Below are 16,595 nucleotides of genomic sequence, written 5' to 3' on the forward strand. Positions count from 1 at the left end.
TTATTATTTTTTCTTTTTCTCAGAAACCCACACAGCTGAAATGAGCTTCATATTACTCATTTGTGAATGGGTATAACATATAGGGTCGTGATGGGAAGACCATCCATGTGGAAGGCTGTCATAGAAACAGACGTGATTCTTGTCTCTAACATAACGCTCCTGGGTGTCCTCATCAGCAGGTGGGCACTCCTGCCTAGAGGTCGTGCACCTCTGCACTTAGTAATGACATTTATATAGCCCTTCACAGCTTAAATGAAGCTTTCCTTCATATTATTTCACTCTGTTCTTATAACAACCATGTTCATAACTATTATTATCTCCATTTTACAGAAAAGGAAATTGAAGGCTGGAGAATGTAAGTGATGTGCCCACGATCACAATAAGTGATCAGCAATAAGTGTCAGTATTTATTCAAACTCATGTCCACTGGCTCCAAATCCCTTACACTTTTATACCATATAGGATTCTTGCCATGGCCTTGGTAAAGCCCTTTGCTCTAGCCTCCAATAATGGAAAGCAGGATCAAGGATACAGCAGGCTAAAGGAATTTGACTTCTGTCACTGCAAAGGTGTAAAGCTAAGACCCCCTTTAGCAAGGAGAAGGTCAATACAATGTAAGTCAATTAAAGACAGTTCCGGTAGAACAGTGATTATTAGGCGGTCCATGAAGTGGCAAGATGGAGCTGTGCAAAACAATGGGTTATAGAACTGGTTGCTATAGTTACAAACCAGAGGAAATCTTTCCCTTACGCAGAGTGTGGCAAGAAGCACTGGTCTCATATCCACAATAATTTACAGTCAATCTGCAAGTCCAGTCAGGCTTTAGAATCTCAAAGGATGGCTGAGAGGCCCTATCAGTTCCCTTAATAGTTACCAAATAATTCAGTAGTGAGCAGAAACAGTTCCAAATCCTGTTCGAGGTTTGGAATGCTCAAGTAGGTCTAAAGGTGACAGTCTTCCAGAAGGTCTGTGAATCAGAGATTCTCTATGTTTGCGTGCAATCTAGAATCTTCACACTGCAGGCCATTCCTTACTTTTGCTACAAAAACACGCATGTTTTTCAAATTCTTCTGTCACCTTTGCTTAAATTTTTAAAAAGCATACCTGAAAGCACATTGATAGCATTACAATACTAGTCTATATGTCCTGTCTAATTAGGTCATTGCTTTGCAAACCTGCTCTTTGATTTACCCCTTTCCTCTTCCCCACACTCTAGTCAATAGGAATTGTGAGTTTAGATGGGTCTGTTTCCTTAGGAAAGAATTTCTTGTAGTATGGGCTATCGTTGCTGCTTCCCAAATGCAGCAGCCCTGGCTCCTCCCTTCTTCATCATCATGGTGGTTGTCCTCCTCCTCTTCCTCTTGTCATTTCATCTAAGACTAGGATTAGTGGCTTTAACTTAGTCTACAGGATGACAGCAAGGGGTAATGGAAAATGAATACTTTGAAGTTCATCAACTCAGGCTTGAATCTCATTCTTCCCCTTCCTGTGTGACCTTGGGCAAGATATGTAACCTCTAAGTGGCTATTTCTTCAACTACAAGATGATTTAAGAGTTTTTGGGAAGATTAAATGGAACAAAATCTCAGTCCAGACCCAGCATGTAGTCCTCAATAAATGTTAGCTCCCTCCCACCACTGTCTGGGTTTTTTTGTTTTGTATTTGTTTTTTGTGGGTTTTTTTTTGTTTTGTTTTGTTTTGTTTTTTGCTTTCATGTGAAAGCCTTAAATAATTTTGACAGGGATCTAATAAACAGATGTCTTCCTGGGACTGGATCAAATGGTTTAGGAATCTATAGGTTGGGGCTCTTCTAGCATGAATTTTTTCCTAGAATACATCCTTAGGCTCTTGTGTGAGAGTCCTGGTAGGCCTAACCTTGAAATCCCACTATGAGATGTTTTCATCTAGGGAAAGAAAGACGATGTAGGATATCGGGTACGGTGAAATCTTTGTATTTGCGAAGTATTTGGGTCCTTAAAAGAACATGTCAACTCTTAGGGCAGGGCCAGCTTTAGACAATAAGAGGGCAAAGTTCCCTCGCCCGTGTCTAGAAATTTCACAGCCTCCTCTTTTCATTGCATAAGTACTTCCTGTTCTCAGGCTTCCCCTGGCCTTGGCAGATCTCCCCTTCAGGCTTCCTCCCCTTGGGCAGCATCCCTTACTCAATTTCTTTCCTTCCTCTAAAAGCAAAGGTTCTTACATTCATTATAGCTTTGGAAGAATATTTACCAAGCCAATTTTCCTCCTTTACATTGGTGGAGGAAGTTAGAAGTAAAAATAAACAACAACAACAACAACAACAAACCCTCTCTGAACTGGGGAGCAAGAAGAGTCGGCGTAGGCCCCTGAGGCCTCTTGTCTGCCCGGGACAAGGCTCAGGAAGCGAAATAGTGGAATTCGGACATTCGAGAACATCGGAGAGATCACTTGCCCCTTCTCTCAGGTGAGATGCTGAGGATGTAACAAGGCTGTGTACCTTTACTGATCCTACCCCTGCTCATGCTAAAGCAGTAGGTGGGGAAGGCCCAAGACAGTCCACACAGTGGCCAGGGAGAGGTTCTGAAGGCTAGCCGAGAGCGCTACATCCCTGGACATTGTGATGAAAGACACGGCTTCGGAAAGCTTTGCGGCGCATGCCACTGAGAACCAGAAGAAGAGGCAGAATTCTCAAAGATACCGGCCAGGAGAACCAAGTGTGAGACCGAGGTGGATACATATCTCAAGGGGACTCAGCATGGTCAGACAAGCAGCCACTGGCCAGACAACTATCCTGAAGCCACAATGCTATCTAATAACACTGAACTTGGCTCTCCTGCCTAAGAGGAAGAGAGAAAAAGTAGAATTAGGTGGGGTTCTTTTAGTCAGCTTTATGGAGATATAATTTACGTGCAATAACACTCATAATTTTAAGAGCACAATGAGTTTTTACACATATTGACAGTTGGGTAATCGCTGCCACAGACATTCTCATTTTGTAGAGAGCAAAGTGGAGTCTCTCATGTCAGGCAGGAGCCTGCGTCAAGCAATGACGCAAGCAGTTAAGGTACTGCAGCTAGGAGATATTGCCAGGACCAATGTCAGCTGATGACACCCCAGAACTGATAACCAGCAGAACCAGAGGAGGTCTGCAGAAATCCAAAACTGATTAAATCCCTTTAAAAAGAGAAGGATTTTGGCAGCAAACTGTCAGACTCCTCCGACCTGACCCTTCTACATCTGACCACTTAAAAAAGGCAACTGCCGCGATGGTTTTGCCCAATGGATCTCCAAATAGAACCGAGAGCCTTCCCTGCTGATCATGAGAAGCAGTGAGTGCAGAAAGCTGACCCGGACCAGATGCAGACCTTATCTCAGCAGCGCACCCACAAACTGAGGTCACATTTGGTTCGTTCACTTCCCACCCCTTTCTGTTATCTTGTTATATGGCTTTTCTTCTATCCTGCTCTGTGTGCCATGTAAGAAGCCACATTTAATCACATGGGGAGATGTCACTGAGTTTGGAATCCTGAGTCTGCTTTATCATTGTGATTTAACCTTGCTTTGTGATTGACTAAAGCTGACATTGTGGAAAGACACGACTCATGTGTGCGCCTTCCTATCGTGCTTATGACGCCATGAACTCTAAAAGCTTCCTCTGTTTGCCTTTATGATCCATGCCCTGTCCTATCTCCATGCCTGCCGTCCCAGGCACCTAGTAACAACTAGTCTTGCTTTTTCCAGTATTTTATGCAAATAGAATCATAGATTTTTCTGGCTTCTATAATTTAGCAGAAGGTTTTTAGGGTTCACCTACATTGCTGTGGGCATCAGTATTTCATTCCTTTTATTGCCGAGTGATATCACAATGTACAGATGCACCACAATTTATTTGCCAATTCACCAGTTGATAAACATTTGACTTGTTACTCATAGAGCTGCTATAAACATTTGAGTATAAGTCTTCATGTGAATGTATGTTTTCATTTTTCCTGGGTAAATATCTAGGAATGGAATTACTGGGTCATATGGTAAGTATATGTTTAACTCAATACAAAACTGTCCGATTGTCTTCCAAAGTGGCTCTGTGATTTTATATTCATACCAGGAAAAAGTGGACACCAAGCTTCCCAATGATCCATGTCCTTTCACACTTGATAATGTCAGTATTTTTACCCATTCTGCTGGATGTGTAGTGGCATCTAATTTTGATTTTTAATTTGTGGTTTTAATTTCCATTTCCATAAGACTACTTAATGTGGAACATCTTTTATGGGCTTATCTGCCATTTACATATCTTCTTAGATGAAGTGTCTACTTACTATTTTTTGCCCAGTAAAAAAATCAGGTTCTTTTGCTCCCTACTAATATTGTAAGCATTCTTTGTGTCTTTGGGATACAATTCTTTTATTAATATGTTTTGTAGATATTTTCTCTCAGTTTCTCCCAATCTTTTCATTTTCTTAGGATTGTCTTTTTGAAGAGCAAATTTTTTTAATTTTGAGGAAATCCAATGTATCATTTTTTCTCTTTTATGGTTCACATTTTGTATCTTAAGAAATCTTTGCCAAACTCAAGGTCACAAGATTTCCCCCTATATTTTCTTCTAGAACTTTGAGAGTTTTAGCTCTTCTACTTGCATCTTTTATCTCTGTCAAATTTTTGTGTATGGTGTGAAGTAAGGATTGATATTCTTTGGGGAGGTGAGGGATATATGGATATCTAGTGGTTCAGCACCATTTGTTAGGAAAATATCCTCTTCCCATTGAATTATCATGGCACCTTTTCCAAATATCAATTAACTAAATATGTGTAGGTCTATTTCTATGTTCTCTATGCTGTCCCATTGATTTATGTCTATTCTAATACCAATACAATATTGTATTGATTATCATAGCTCTGCAGTAAGTATTAAAATGACGTAGTATAAATCCTCAAACTTAGTTTTTTCTCAAAATTGTTTTGGCTATACTATGTATTTTTATTTCCATATATATTTTAGAAGGAACTTATCAATTTCTATCTTTAAAAAAGCCTGCTGCAATTTTGACTGAGCAACAAATCAATACATTAGTGTGGGGCAATATGCCATCTTAATGTTGAGTCTTATTTTTCTTGAATTTGGTTTTTCTCCCCACTTATTTAGGTCATCTTCAGTTTTTCATAGCAATGTCTTAAGGTTTTCAGAAGCTATGTCTTGTATATGTTTTGTTAACTTTATCCCTAAGTATGTCACATTTTGTACGTTATTATAAATGATATTATTTTTCAATTTTGATTTCCAAATGTCATTGTTAGTCCTTAGAAATCAAATAAATGGGGTCCTTGGGTGACTCAGTTGGTTAAGCATCTGCCTTCAGATTGTGATCTCAGGGTCCTGGGATTGAGCCCTGCATTGGGCTCCCTGCTCCGTGGGGAGTCTGCCTCTCTCTCTCCCTCTGCTCCTCTCCCCTGCTCATGCTCTCTCTCTCGTGCATGTGCACCATCTCTACCAAACAAATAAAATCTTCAAAAGAAAAGAAATAAAATTGGTTTTTGTCATTGACCTTGTATTTTGTAGCCTTGTGAAACATTTTTATTAATTCAGTAGCTTTATACAATATTCCTTAGAATTTTCTACTCACATGATCATGCTATCTGCAAATAAACACAATTTCACTTCTTCCTTTCCAATGTAGATTCCTTTTCTTTCTTTTTATTGCCTTATTATACTATATAGGACCTCTAGTACAATGCAGAACAAAAATGGTGAGTGAACATTCTCCCTTTGTTCCACATCCTTTTTATTTTTTTTTTTAAAAAGATCATTTATTTATTTATTTTACAGAGAGATAGATAGCACAAGCAGGCAGAGCAGCAGGGAGAGGGAGAGGGAGAAGCAGGCTCTCCGCTGAGCAGAGAGCTGGATGTGGAACTCAATCCCAGGACCCTGGGATCATGACCTGAGCTGAAGCCAGCCATTTAACCGACTGAGCCACCCAGGTGCTCCTTTGTTGCACATCTTAACAGGGAAAGCATTCAGTCTTTCATAGTTAAATATGGTATGAAGTGTAAGTTTCCATAGCTGCCTGTACCAGGTGGAGGAAGTTTCCTTCTATTCCAAGTTTGTTGGAAGTTTCTAACAAGAAGTGTATCGAATTTTCTAAACTTTTTTTAATCCATTAAGATGATCATATTTTTCAGCAAATGATACTGGACAACTGGACATCCTTATGTAAAAAGATGCACCTCAAACCATACCCTCTATCATTTACAAAAAGTAACTTGAAATGAGGTATTTGCCTGAATGTAAAATCTAAAAGTAAAAAGTGTTCAGAAGAAAATATTCACTATTCACAACCTTGGTTTGGAGAAAGGTTTTGGTTTTTTTTTTGTTTTGTTTTTGTTTGTTTTTGTTTTTAGATTGGACACAAAACCACAAATCATAAAAGAGAAAAATAGATAAATTGGACTTTTCAAAACCTAAGAGTTCTGCTCTTTGGAAGACAGTATTGGGAAACTGAAAACAAAAATCACAGATGGGAAGAAAATACATGCAAATAATTTATCTGTCACAAGAATGGTATGGACAATATATTAAGAAATCTCATAGCTTAATAATAGGAAATCAAATAGACCGATTTAAAAAGTGGGCAAAAGATTTGAACATATACTTAACCTAAGATATACAAATGGCAAATAAGAATATGAAAATATGCTTACTTCATTAGTAATTGGGGAAATCCAACTAAAAATCACAATGAGATACAACTACACACTTATTAGAGTGTTTTTTAGAAAGTGACAACACCAAGTGTTGACGAAGATGTGGAGTAACTGGAACTCTCACATATTGCTAGTGAGAATGCAAAGTTGTATAGCTCCTTTGGACAACAACTTACTTATATCTTATAAAGTTAAACATACATTTACCAAATGACCCATCCATTCATTCATATGTATTTATTCAGGGGGAATGAGGATATGTATCTATTCAAAAACTGTACACAAATGTTTACATTGGTTTTATTAATACTCACTCCAAACTGGAAACAACCCAAATATCAACTTAAGGGATGTATAAACAGATCGTGGTACATTCATAGAATGGAATATGACTCAGAAATAAAAATGAATAAAAAAAGAAATAAAAATGAATAAACTATTGACACATACAATAGTGTGGGTGAATTGCAAATACATTATATTAAATCAAAAGGCTATGTACTATATGATTTCATTTTAGAAGTTCCTGGAAAAGGCAAAAGTGTTGGGACAGCTAACAGATCAAGTATTTGCCAGGGGCTGGATGCTGGGGGAGAAGGAGTGACTACAAAGTAGTATGAGGGAACTTTTGACAGTGATGGAAAAATTCTACATCTTGATTGTCATGTGGCTACATCACTGTATACATCTGCCAAAATTGATAAAAATGTCCAACCCAAAAGGGTGGATTTTACTGTGTGTAAATTATACCTCAGTAACTATAAAACAAAGCAAAGCAAACAAAAAGAACAGAATTTACACAAAGTATGAAAACTGTAGGCTATCAAAAAAAAGAAAAAAATTCTAAAAACAATCAGAGAGAAAAGGCAGTTTCTCTATAAAGGCACTAAATTAGACAGACAGAAAACTTAGACTTCTCATTAGCAAAAACTGTACTACTTCAAAGTACTGAGAGACAGTAACTGTCAACTAGTTATTTAAGAGTAAGGGCAAAATAAAGACATTTAGAGACAAAATCTGAAGAAATAACTCAAAGACTCATTAAATATATATATAAAGATACACTTCAGTAAAAACAAAACCAAATCTAGAAGGAAAGAGGTGAGCAAATAAATTCTTAAATGTTGCTAAATCTAAATGAGCACAAAATATAAAAATCAATAATAGGGGAGCAAGCATGGCTTATACAGTTAAGTGACTGACTCTTGATTTTGGCTCCGGTCATGATTTCAAGGTTGTGAGATCAAACCTTGTGCCAGGCTCTGTGCTGAGCATGGAGCCTGCTTACATTCTCTCTTTCTCCCTCTGCCCCTGTCACCAATTCACACTCGCTCTCTCTAAAATGATAATAATAATATTAATAACTACTAAACTAAAATATACAAGGGAATAAATGACACGGAAGACAGAAGGGAGAAGACTGATGTTAAAGAATTTCATTGTTCAAGAGGAGGAGGAAGATACTGATTGATCAGGCTTCTGCTAAGTCAAGCGAGTATGCCAAAAAGCCAAGGATAATGATTAGAAGAAAAGAAATAGCCTTCCAAATTATATGGAGGAAAAGGTGAATAAAGAAAAATATACAGACTAAATTAATGGAGAAAATAGAGGAATCCTCCCCCCAAAAGCAAAAAGGCAAGATTAATGGAAAACACAAAATAAGCTGGCAAGAATGCATATAAATGTAAAAGTAATTACAAAAATTGTAAAATGGATTAATTTACCTGTTGAGAAAGATTCCCAGATTAGTTTCAAAATATCTTGCTGTATTCTGTTTATAAGACACAAGTCCCAAATATAGTGTCACAGGCTTGAAGTAAAGGGATGAAAATATTATTAGAAAAAAATAAATAACAAGACAGAGAGCAATACTTGAGATAAAGAAGGTCATTATTTAACGACAAAAAGGAAATTTATCAGAAAGCTATTAATCTCGAACCTATACATAACTAACAGCATAGCCTCAAAATATATTAACTGTAAGTGGAATTTCTATTCAATGCTACTCCTGTGTGAATAGTTGAAAACAAAATTTCTACCTTGTAGAAATGGAATTAAGCATTAGCACATACAAGAACTCTTGTCTAAAATTAGCTTTTAAATTTTTTCTATTATGAGTAAACTCTAGTTGCTTTGTGTATTTAAGTTATCTCAGGTACATACATAAACACACATACATATTGCTTTAACATACAAAGTACTCAAGAATATGTCTAACGTAGGCAACTTCTCAAGGTGCTTAGAATGGGAAAGTTTGACTGCATTAAATCACAGACACTTCCCTGCACATCATGGGCATGGAAACAAATAACCAAATGTGTCCATACGTCAGTGGTGATTTCAAAGGAAGCTACCTACATATTCATTAAATATTTCTTAGTACTGCCAGTTATCAGATTGAGTTTATTAAGATTTCACAACAAGAATGAAAGTCATAAGATATATTCATTGTAAAAGTTTATAATTGAGAAAGTTGGCAAATTCCTTGGGCTTCCCTCAGCTAAGCTGAATCCCAGAATTCTATTTAAGTTACATTTTTCTGAAAACTGACTCATGCCCTCTGCTGTCCATTTATTGAATATCAATTATTAAATAAAGTAAAATCTTCATTGGCATTTACATTTACATAGTAAGAAATCCTTCAACTATTTCATTATTTGAGTTAGTTTTAGGAAACAATGTATTTCAAGAAGTGCTTTTAAAACTTTTAAATTATAAATGTGATATATGTTTATTATTGAAAACACACAAAAAATGAAATAATTATTTTACTACTTGGAGATAACCATTGTTACCAAGTTGAAATTGTTTCCATGGGATATATTTTTTAAAACACAATTTTATTTTATGAAACAAGATGGGATTGGGAGGGAGACAAACCATAAGAGACTCACAATCTCAAAACACAAACTGAGGGTTGCCGGGGGGTTGGGGGGGGTTAGGGAGAGGGTGGTGGGGTTATGGACATTGGGGAAGGTATGCGCTACGGTGAGTGCTGTGAAGTGTGTAAATCTGGTGATTCACAGACCTGTACCCCTGAGGCTAATAATACATTATATGTTAATAAAAAATAAAAAATCATAAAAAATAATAAAATAAAATAAAATTTTAAAATTATTATTATCGGGACACCTGGGTGGCTCAGTTGGTTGAGCGACTGCTTTCGGCTCAGGTCATGATCCTGGAGTCGGGCTCCCTGCTCAGCAAGGGAGTCTGCTTCTCCCGCTGACCTCTCTCCTCTCATGCTCTCTCTCTTATTCTCTCTCTCTCTAGCTCTCAAATAAATAAAATCTTTTTAAAAAATAAAACTATTATCATCATTACAGAATTGGTATCATACTAAACATACAATTGGCATTCTACTCTTTTCACTTAATATTACCATGAGATAATAGGAAAAAATATATGATGATCTCTCCTTGGCTCCTGGCACAGGGCTCCTGAAACCCTTGTAATTTCTGAGGATGATAGAAATGTCTTTTGTTCTAGCGAGGTGACTTTGGGTGGCTCTTGGATGGCTCTTGGATGAGGGTTGGTCACTGGAGAGTATGAACCATGATAAGAAGGTTGGAATTTTCAGCTCTGCACCAGTCTCCTAAGAAGAAAGAAGGGCTAAAAGTGGAATTAAGGATCCATCATATCTACATGATGAAGCCTCCATGAAAATCCTGATAGTATGGGGTTTGTAGAGCTTCCATTTAGGCAAACACATCCACACAAGGAGGGAGACACACCCCAACTCCAGGGAGACAGAAGGTCTTGTTCTCAGAACCCTGCCAGACCTCACCCTATCTCTTTCTTCATTTGGAGATATCTATCTATCTATCATCTATCTATCTATCTATCCATCCATATGAATTTTCATCAAATCTTTTAATAAACTGGTAAACATCTTTCCCTGAGGTCTGAGAACCATTCTGGCAAGTTCATCAAAACTGTGAAGGGGGTTGTGGGAACCTCTGATTTGTAGCCAAACCAGACAGAAGTTGTGGGTAACCTAGGGACCCATTACTTGTAATTAGCATCTCAAGTGGGTAAGAGCAGTATTGTAGAACTGAGCTCTTATCCTGTGGGATCTGACACTATTTGCAGGTACGTAGTGTCAGAATAGAGTCAAACTGTAGAACATCCTGCTGGTGTCTTGAAAAACTGCTTGTTGTGGGAAAACCCCTCAGACACGTTGTAGCCAAAAGTGTCAGAAGTGTTATGAGTGTGGTAGTAGTGTGAGAGTAAAGGAGAAACACACAGAATAAGAACTGGATGATTTTCCTTTACAATTATATTATAGAAGTGCTCCCACATCACTGAGTAGTCTTCAAGATATAATTTTTGAATAGCTGCAGAATATTCCAGATGTATACTGATTTACATAACACCCTACTATTTTTGGACATTTAAGTTACTTCATTATTTTAGTATCATAAGTAACTCTATAGAACAAAATTCCTTGAATGTAAGTTTTTTTGAATGTCCCTGATTTTATGCTTACATTAAATCCCCAAAAGTACAATTTACAAGTCATTTTTTAAAAATATTTTTTATTTATTTTATATATATATATAAATATTTTAAATATTTTTAAAGTGCTTTATGCATACTGTTGAAATGAACTCTGGAAAGTTTTTAACAATTTACGTGCCCACCAGCAGTATGTCTATGTATCCATCACGAACATATACTGCTGGTGGGTGTGTAAGTTACTATAAACTTTTCCTCCTTAAGAGTTTACTTGTAAGGTATTTTTACAACTTCAGTTGAAAAAAAAAGAACAACATAGGAATGAAAAGTTATTTATGATTCTTCATTCATTTGATGAATAATTATTTTTCTTCAAAGGGGTCAGGAGGATAGAGGACCTTTTAGTAGAGTGGGAAGAGGGCCAGACTCTCTAATTGTTTAATTTTAATCTTTCTGAATTTGTTTCCTCATGTATAATGTGAGGATAATAATACTTGCTCTGCTAAACTGAGTGTTTTATGAGGATACTACAAGATGTGAATACGCTTTGAAAACTATAATGTCACACAGATGGAAGGCAGTATTTTTATTAGTCGTCATTGACATGTAGACAGATTTGATACGTAAGTAATGTATCAATAAAAAAGAATTTTTAAAGTATCAATACCTTTTTAATATCTTATATTAATCTTATATCATTTTCTCCAGTTTCAAGTTAACGTAATCAGAAAAGTAGTATTTCAGTAGTATTTTCTTTAGTTTTGTTTGAAAATAATCAAAGAAAGATTTTGCCACAGAGACAATTATGGTTCACCTGCCAATTCCATGAACTTGGTTTGTCTCAGAAAAGGAAATCTCACCACAGAAACAAAATAATCTGCTAGGTATTTATTCCTATTTAATCTAAAAATATTTGGCATGTGTACAACAAATGTGAGTGCATTCTCAACTTGCTTAAACCAATGCCTTTTTCAAAAATTTTCAAACTTATCCCCGTGGGTTTTCATTAAAAAGACACTTTGAAGATCAGTCTGAATAATTATGACCAAATGAAACACAAAGTCAAGGACAGAGCTAGTATTCAGTGGGAATTTGGTGAACCTAAAAGCTAGCACTTATCATAAGCCTTCACTAACTAGAAAGGAGAATAAGGAAGGAGAAAGAACTAGGAGGACAGAAAAGAGGAAAGGATAGCTTATGAAAACACTGAATTTTATAAAAAAGGTAATGGCTAGTGGAAAACTCTGTGTCTTGGGCCCACGAGGACTTTAGCTCAGTTCATTAGGACTTCAGTCCATCTCTCTATCGCTACCTCCCAGTAAATTCAGTTATTGCATTTTTGCTAAGAGCTTCAGGTTTTTTTTTTTCTTCAAGATTTATATATTTGTATGAGAGAAAGAGAGAGAGAGAGTGCGTGCGAGCGCGAGTGAGCAAGCGGGGGAGGGGCAGAGGGAGAGAATCTTTAAGCAGACTGACTCTGCTAATTGGGGAGCCCGAGGCAGGCTGGATCGCAGGTCCCAGGAGATCATGACCTAAGCCAAAACCATCAGACAAATTATAGTATAAATAAATTAGAAATATCACATTTCTCCAGATATTTTTCACCAGTTCTACCATACCAGTTAAAGATACTAACACAGAAAGAAGTAGGATAGATAAAGGGAAAACTAGTTTATCTTACAAATGACTAAACATAGCATAAACTAGGAAAAAGGAAGAATCTTCGGGATGTGTCTTTTTTTTTAGGTTTTATTTATTTATTTGTTTAGAGATAGAGTGTGTGAGCAAGTTGGGGGGCAGAAGGAGAGGGAAAGAATCTCAAGCGGACTCCATGCTGAGCACAGAGCCCAACACTGGGCTTGACTGAAGCCCCCACGCACCCCAACAAGGGCTTCAGTTTTTTAAGACATTTGGTTACAGCATTTGCATTTTATTCAGTGTCATTGTTTGCAATTTTTCTTTAACAAACAGCTTAGGGAGTAATAGGTAGGAAGAGGTAGGGGCACAGGGAGAGATACGCAGGGAAGCAGGAAATAAATCTTATGGGTCCCCCCCCTTTTAAAATTGCCTGCAGAATAATAAAAGATAAAAAAGACCTTAAGGAGTCATTTAGTGCGATCCTTCAACTTAGAACTGAAGAAACAGATTCAGGTGACCCAGAGAGCAAGGAAAATAATCAGTTTCCTGTCAGTGTTGAGCTCTTCCTATTGCACTATTGACTCTTTTTTTTCCTTATTTTAGCCCTAAAACTGGGGACCATTTGTAAGTCAAAGAGATTAATGCTGCTGTCAACACAAGTCCTGATTTTTCAGCTATTTCTTGGTTACTAAGAATCAGTGCTATCCCTAAAATAAAAATACAGTAATTTACACAATTTTGTAGCCTGTGCATCATGTTCACATCAATTATCTCATCTGATCCTTGCAAAAACTCTTTGAGGCAAAATAAGGAAAGTAATATTGATCTCATTTTAAGGGAAAGCAGTTAAAACCCTGAGTTGTCCAATGACTGGCTTAAGATTACTTAGGATCAGGAAGGAGGGAGGACTCTAATGCTATTCCTATATTTGGTATCAAAGAGGGAGTTGCACCAAAAAACACCAGCCTGGGGCGCCTGGCTGGCTCAGTCCCTTAAGTGTTGGTTTTGGGCTCTGGTCAAGATCCCAGTGTCCTGCAATCGAGCCCCACGGCTTCTCCTTCTCCCTCTGCCTGCTTCCCCTCCCCCCGCTCCAAAAATAAATAAATAATATCTTAAAAAAAAAAAAAAAAAAAAGGAACTGAGTAAAAGCCCCGCCAATCTGGCTCTTTATTTTCCTGCTGAGGGATTTTCCATATCAGGGTATCCTGCACTATTTTAGTGAAGTTTGTATCTAATCTCCCACTGTAGTTTGCATCTAATTTTCACCTTTTTTTTTTTTTTAAGATTTTATTTATTTTAAGAGAGAGCACGCACATGGGAAGGAGCAGTTGGAGAAAGAGATTCCCCTTTGAGGAGGGAATCGGAGGTAGCACTCAATCCCAGGATCCTTGGATTATGACCTGAGTGGAATAAGACGCTTAACCGACTGAGCCACCCAGGCGCCCCTAGTTCTCACCTTTTAAAAGCGCAGTTTCTTACCCCTTGACTTGGTCCTGATCCTTATTTAAGTTCCTATTTTTCTTGATAGATTAGGACCTCCAGGGTCTCACTCCGAAGCTCCACCCTCTCCAAAGAAGTCGCGTCCTCGGTATCCAAGGAAACCACTCAGTCCTGCCCACATTGCTCCTTACGCGCTTTCCATTGGCCCGTTGGATTCCCAAATAGATTCCGCCCTCTCCCCACCCCAGTTCCTCCAATGGCTAATGGGCTTCAGGCAAAGAGCGCGCACCTTCTGAGTTCGGGTGACACCTGCTCTTACTACTCCAATACCCTGCGCATTGCCTCTTGGGATATGTAGTTTCCAAGCTGCCCGGAGCCCCACGACATCGCGTCCCCTTTAGAACTACGTATCCCATGCGCCTTTGCGAAAGAGGCGGGCGCGGGCAAGGCGGTGCGGGTCAAGAGTGGATAGTTACAGCTTTGAAATTCCAGCTTGCCGCGGAGGCGTGTGCGGCTGAGGTTTAAATTGCCAAAGAAAGTGAGCAGTTTTGCTTCAGCAAATCTTCGCAGATGTCTCCCTTTTGACTTGAGCTGGGGCAGTGGTCAAGTAGACTGGCAGTGGCGAGACTGGCCTACGGCTGAGGTGATTTGAGGGAGCGCGAGAGGGGTGCGCCATGTTCGCCCCCGGCTCGGGCTGGGGATTTGGCTGCCTCTGGCTCAGCCAGCTCCGAGTTGGGGCCCGCAGAGCTGCGGGGCGCTGGGCTTGTCGGGCTGGCCCGGCCCGGCGGTACAGCTCTGGTGGGGGAGAGCGCCAGCCCGGGTCGGAGCCCGCGGTCTCCCCGCCAGGCCTCGCATGCCAGACTCTGAAGGAGTGGGCGTTGCTGGTGAGCCCGTTCGGTCTGCTGCGGGCGCGGCTTCCGTGCCATTTGGCCGTGAGGCCCCTGGACCCCCTTACCTACCCGGACGGCGACCGCGTCCTGGTTGCGGTGAGAGCAGCGAAGGGCGGGGCGCGGGACCTGGCCGGCCTGCTGGTGAAGTACGACGAGGCGCTGAAGGAGGTAGCCATCGTGTCTGACACCATCGACCCTCAGGCGTCCGTGGAGGTGAACGCGCCCCTGAAGTTTGGCAAGTGAAGTGGAAAAGGGTTTGGGTCCCAGGGCACAGACGGCGAACTTCTGAAATTAAGCAAATGTGCACTTTTAATTGGTACCCTTGGATCTGACTTTGTAACCTAACATAGTTGCCCCCCTCGGAACCTGCCTCCTTTTCTGTTCTACTTTGAGCTTCCTAGTGAAAGGTAGACATCAGGTTCCCAAAGATAGGAATTTTATAAATCCAATGAAAACATCGTTTGGAATAATCTAAATCAACTATAATTTGTGGCACCCTTATGTTCTCCTTTGGCACGTAGTTCCTATTTCTCTATTTCACCGCACTTTGTCAATAGCAAAGTGGTTTGTTTTTCAGGATTGAACTTTCTTGATAATCCATTCGGCGGTATGGTATGGCAGTATGGTATGGCAGTCCATTCACATTTCCCCTTGCCCATACACAGCCTGGGGTCTGTTCCAAATCAGCTCTGTCTGTAGGATGTTCCATATCTAACCTGGACCAAGTGTTGGGTCTCACGTAGGCTTTCCTACTGATACATCTCCATTGTAAATTATCCATGAGTAGTAGTCCGAAAAAATACAAACACAATCACATAGTAAAACCGCACAGTGGTCCGTCTGACAACGCCTGCAGTGTTCTAGGTATTTGGGGTCCATAATATTTATCAAATGCAAGCCACTGTGTACACAGCATCTTTCTAGTAAAGTGTCCCCAGCCTCTCCTTCCTGGGACAGAAGGATGATACTAATGATCATCACCAGCAGCCAATACCTCCAAGATAATCTTTTCTAATCCATAAAATCGCATCATAAAATAGATACAGTTATTGGCACTGTTTCACATAAGGAAACTGAGATACAGCAGGGTTCATGAAGTATTTATTGTGGGTAAAAAATCTATGCCTTCATGAAACATTTATTCTAATGGGGGTAGATTAAAAAACTATGTTCTCTCTCAGATATAAAGTGGTGGAGCTGAAATTTGAACTGACTGGGGTCTGCTCAACCATGATGGTTTACTGCTTCTCAACTTCTTTAAACTAGCCTAGATGAATAAAAGACCCTGTCTTCAAAATATAACAGTCTGGGGTGGGGAGGAAGATTTGTCAATATATTACCATAATGAAAAAGGGATTGAGTATTGAAATAGAGTAAGCGAAATTTTATGGTAACACAGACAAAAGTGGAACTATCTGTGCTGGTGACCTCAAACCTCATTATTTGTAGATTCCTCTTCTTAGAGCCAGAATCCCATTTCCAGTTTACC

General features: G+C 39.0%; 2 protein-coding genes across 7 annotated transcripts in view; one reads left to right on the forward strand and one right to left on the reverse strand.

The window, feature by feature from the left end:
- CCDC146 (coiled-coil domain containing 146) overlaps nt 1–14,357 on the reverse strand; it is a 113,434-nt gene extending 99,077 nt beyond the window's left edge. For 3 of the 5 annotated variants that reach the window (XM_032873292.1, XM_032873286.1, XM_032873288.1), the window contains exon 1: nt 14,233–14,344. The gene's annotated coding sequence lies outside the window, so the exon portion shown is untranslated. Of the gene's footprint in view, nt 1–14,232 lie in introns of all 5 variants that reach the window. The other 2 variants (XM_032873287.1, XM_032873289.1) reach the window with 2 other exon arrangements.
- Nucleotides 14,358–14,660: 303 nt separating this feature from the next.
- FAM185A (family with sequence similarity 185 member A) overlaps nt 14,661–16,595 on the forward strand; it is a 52,295-nt gene continuing 50,360 nt past the window's right edge. For both annotated transcript variants that reach the window (XM_032873298.1, XM_032873299.1), the window contains exon 1: nt 14,661–15,341. In XM_032873298.1, the coding sequence (XP_032729189.1) occupies nt 14,891–15,341 (451 nt within the window). In that variant the 5' untranslated portion in view covers nt 14,661–14,890. The remainder of the gene's footprint in view (nt 15,342–16,595) is intronic.

The sequence above is a fragment of the Lontra canadensis genome, unplaced genomic scaffold (assembly GCF_010015895.1).
Source record: "Lontra canadensis isolate GAN:19392208 unplaced genomic scaffold, GSC_riverotter_1.0 scaffold48, whole genome shotgun sequence".
Classification (NCBI taxonomy): Eukaryota; Metazoa; Chordata; class Mammalia; order Carnivora; family Mustelidae; genus Lontra; species Lontra canadensis.